The following is a 2,120-nucleotide window of genomic DNA, read 5'->3' as shown; positions in this document are numbered from 1 at the left end:
CACTTGAGCCACAGCGCCACTTCCAGCTTTTTTCTTTTTGCTTATGTGGTGCTGAGGAATCGAACCCAGGGCCTCAGGCATGCAAGGCAAGTGCTCTACTACTGAGCCACTTTCCCAGCCCCTTAAAGGGAGATTATTATAGCCTAGCTACGAAAGAAAATAAATAATTCTATCTTCCAGCTGCTTATAACAGCTCCTGTGTCTGTTTACAAGGGCAAGGAAATGTCAGTGATCAAAACAACCACTCTCCTCTGGCCTCCTCTTTGGACCTTATTTTTTTTTTTAAGGGATGACAACGAAGTCCTCTCCATCAGCCAGCAAATCAGACCTTTAGATCAACAGGATCTCTTTTTTACTAGAGTTGATTACATATAAAAAGATCAAGTGCATTCTCACTTTAGGACTAGGATTCTACCTCTAGAAATGGAACCCATAACGCTGAGATTAATGTTGCAGGGCTAGGCAACAATACTGGGTCCTTCAAGTGGTAAAACTGACAGGTTTGCGGTTTTAATATTAGCATAACCAGTCATTAGTAGAATTTAAATGTCCCAAGAGGTTAAGAACAAGATTTGACAACAAACTTCAAAATCTGCCTTTAGGTGGACTCTACCACCTTTAAACACAAAAGCTGAGCTCGAAAGGGGTGCTCGCACTCTTGGGTTCTAATGATGGCAGTAAGTTTTAGTATGACATTGGACCTTAAATTTCCTCACCAGGAAAAGGGAGGTTTAACTTCAATTTCGTCAGAAGGTTGAGTCCCTAAAGGCGAGGATTAAAAACATCAGTATTTCGCCCTTGGAACCGAATCTCCTTCGAGATTGCAGATTTAGAAAGAATTCACCAGTTTGGGAGGAGGCGAGCAGGCCGGGACAGAACCCCGACCGTTCCTCCCCGCTCACCGCCCCGGTCCCTACCTCGCCTTCCTCCGCGGCGGCCTCTTTCGGGTCCGCGTCTCCGTCCCCGTCCGTTTCTTCAGGTACTCCATCGGTGTCCGTAGTCCCGGGGTCTCTGGGAGCAGCGGTCGGCTCATCTGACTCTCCAGTCTCCCCACTTTTGTCTGCGGGCGACTCCCCGCCATTGTCCATCTCGGGAAGGAGCTGAGAAATCGCGGCTCGGTCGGGACGTGGAGATGAGGGTCCCGCACAGAGAAGCGCGCACGGAGGAGCCCGAAACTTACTTCCTGTGGTCGCGCCGTGATGACATCATTCCTACGGCTCCGCGGAGGGGCCGTTTAGAGGCGCGCGCGAACGACTTGACTGATTTTTTGATTCTCTGCTCTAGGAAACACGCTTTCTTTCTGGAGGAACGCAGCTTCTTATTTGTTCATTTCATCCTCCTTAGAAATGTTTACTTAGTTAGATTACCTCCTAAACTAGCTCCCTCCCTCTCTTTACCCTACCCGCCCCCCGGGGGGGTCTTAAACTCAAGGCGTGGGCGCTGTCTCTGAGCTTTTGTGCTCAAAGCTGGCGCTCTACCACTTAAGCCACACCTCCATTTCCTTTTTGGCTTTTCGATGGTTAATTGGAGATAAAGGAGTTTCACGGACTTTCTTGCCAGGGCTGGCTTTGAACCACGATCCTTCTACCTCAGCCTCTAGAGTGGGTACTGGCCTCTGGCTACTAAGTCTCCCGAGTTTAGTTGGGGGACACCACTGTATGCTGGAGGTCTTGGAATGAGACCACCTTGGGCTGACAAACTTTCAAGCAGCTACTCATCTATTTCACGTGCACCGAGACGCGGGGCTCTGTTTATAAAGGAACTGTAGCATTTCCCTTTTAAGTGTATAGCAAGCATCTGAACGAGGCGAGGGGGGGGGTCATATAGTTTTAGCAGAATTTATCTATTTCACTCAATTATGAGTCATAATTGCCTCCAGTCAGGAACAGGGCTAGTACCAAGGGACAGAATACACATAGGTATTTACCAGTTCTCCATTTATAACTTTAAAAAATGTATCAGGCCGGGCGCTGGTGGCTCACGCCTGTAATCCTAGCTACTCAGGAGGCTGAGATCTGAGGATCATGGTTCAAAGCCAGCCCGGGCAGGAGAGACCGTGAGACTCCTATCTCCAATAAACCACCAGAAAACCGGAAGTGGCGCTGTAGCTCAAGTGGTAG

General features: G+C 48.8%; 1 protein-coding gene across 3 annotated transcripts in view; it reads right to left on the bottom strand.

Moving 5' to 3' along the window:
• Taf11 (TAF11 RNA polymerase II, TATA box binding protein (TBP)-associated factor, 28kDa) overlaps nt 1-1,206 on the bottom strand; it is a 6,013-nt gene extending 4,807 nt beyond the window's left edge. For 2 of the 3 annotated variants that reach the window (XR_001175584.1, XM_013029654.1), the window contains exon 1: nt 918-1,202. Coding sequence is in view for 2 of the 3 variants with exons in the window: in XM_013029654.1 (XP_012885108.1) it covers nt 918-1,088 (171 nt within the window). In the remaining variant the exon portion in view is untranslated. Of the gene's footprint in view, nt 1-917 lie in introns of all 3 variants that reach the window. The other variant, XM_013029655.1, reaches the window with a different exon arrangement.
• Between the last annotated feature and the right edge of the window lie 914 nt (nt 1,207-2,120).

This window comes from Dipodomys ordii, unplaced genomic scaffold (genome assembly GCF_000151885.1).
Source record: "Dipodomys ordii isolate 6190 unplaced genomic scaffold, Dord_2.0 Scaffold120, whole genome shotgun sequence".
Taxonomy (NCBI): Eukaryota; Metazoa; Chordata; class Mammalia; order Rodentia; family Heteromyidae; genus Dipodomys; species Dipodomys ordii.
The sequence above is the reverse complement of the archived record's forward strand: the minus strand, read 5'-3'. Positions and strand labels throughout refer to the sequence as shown.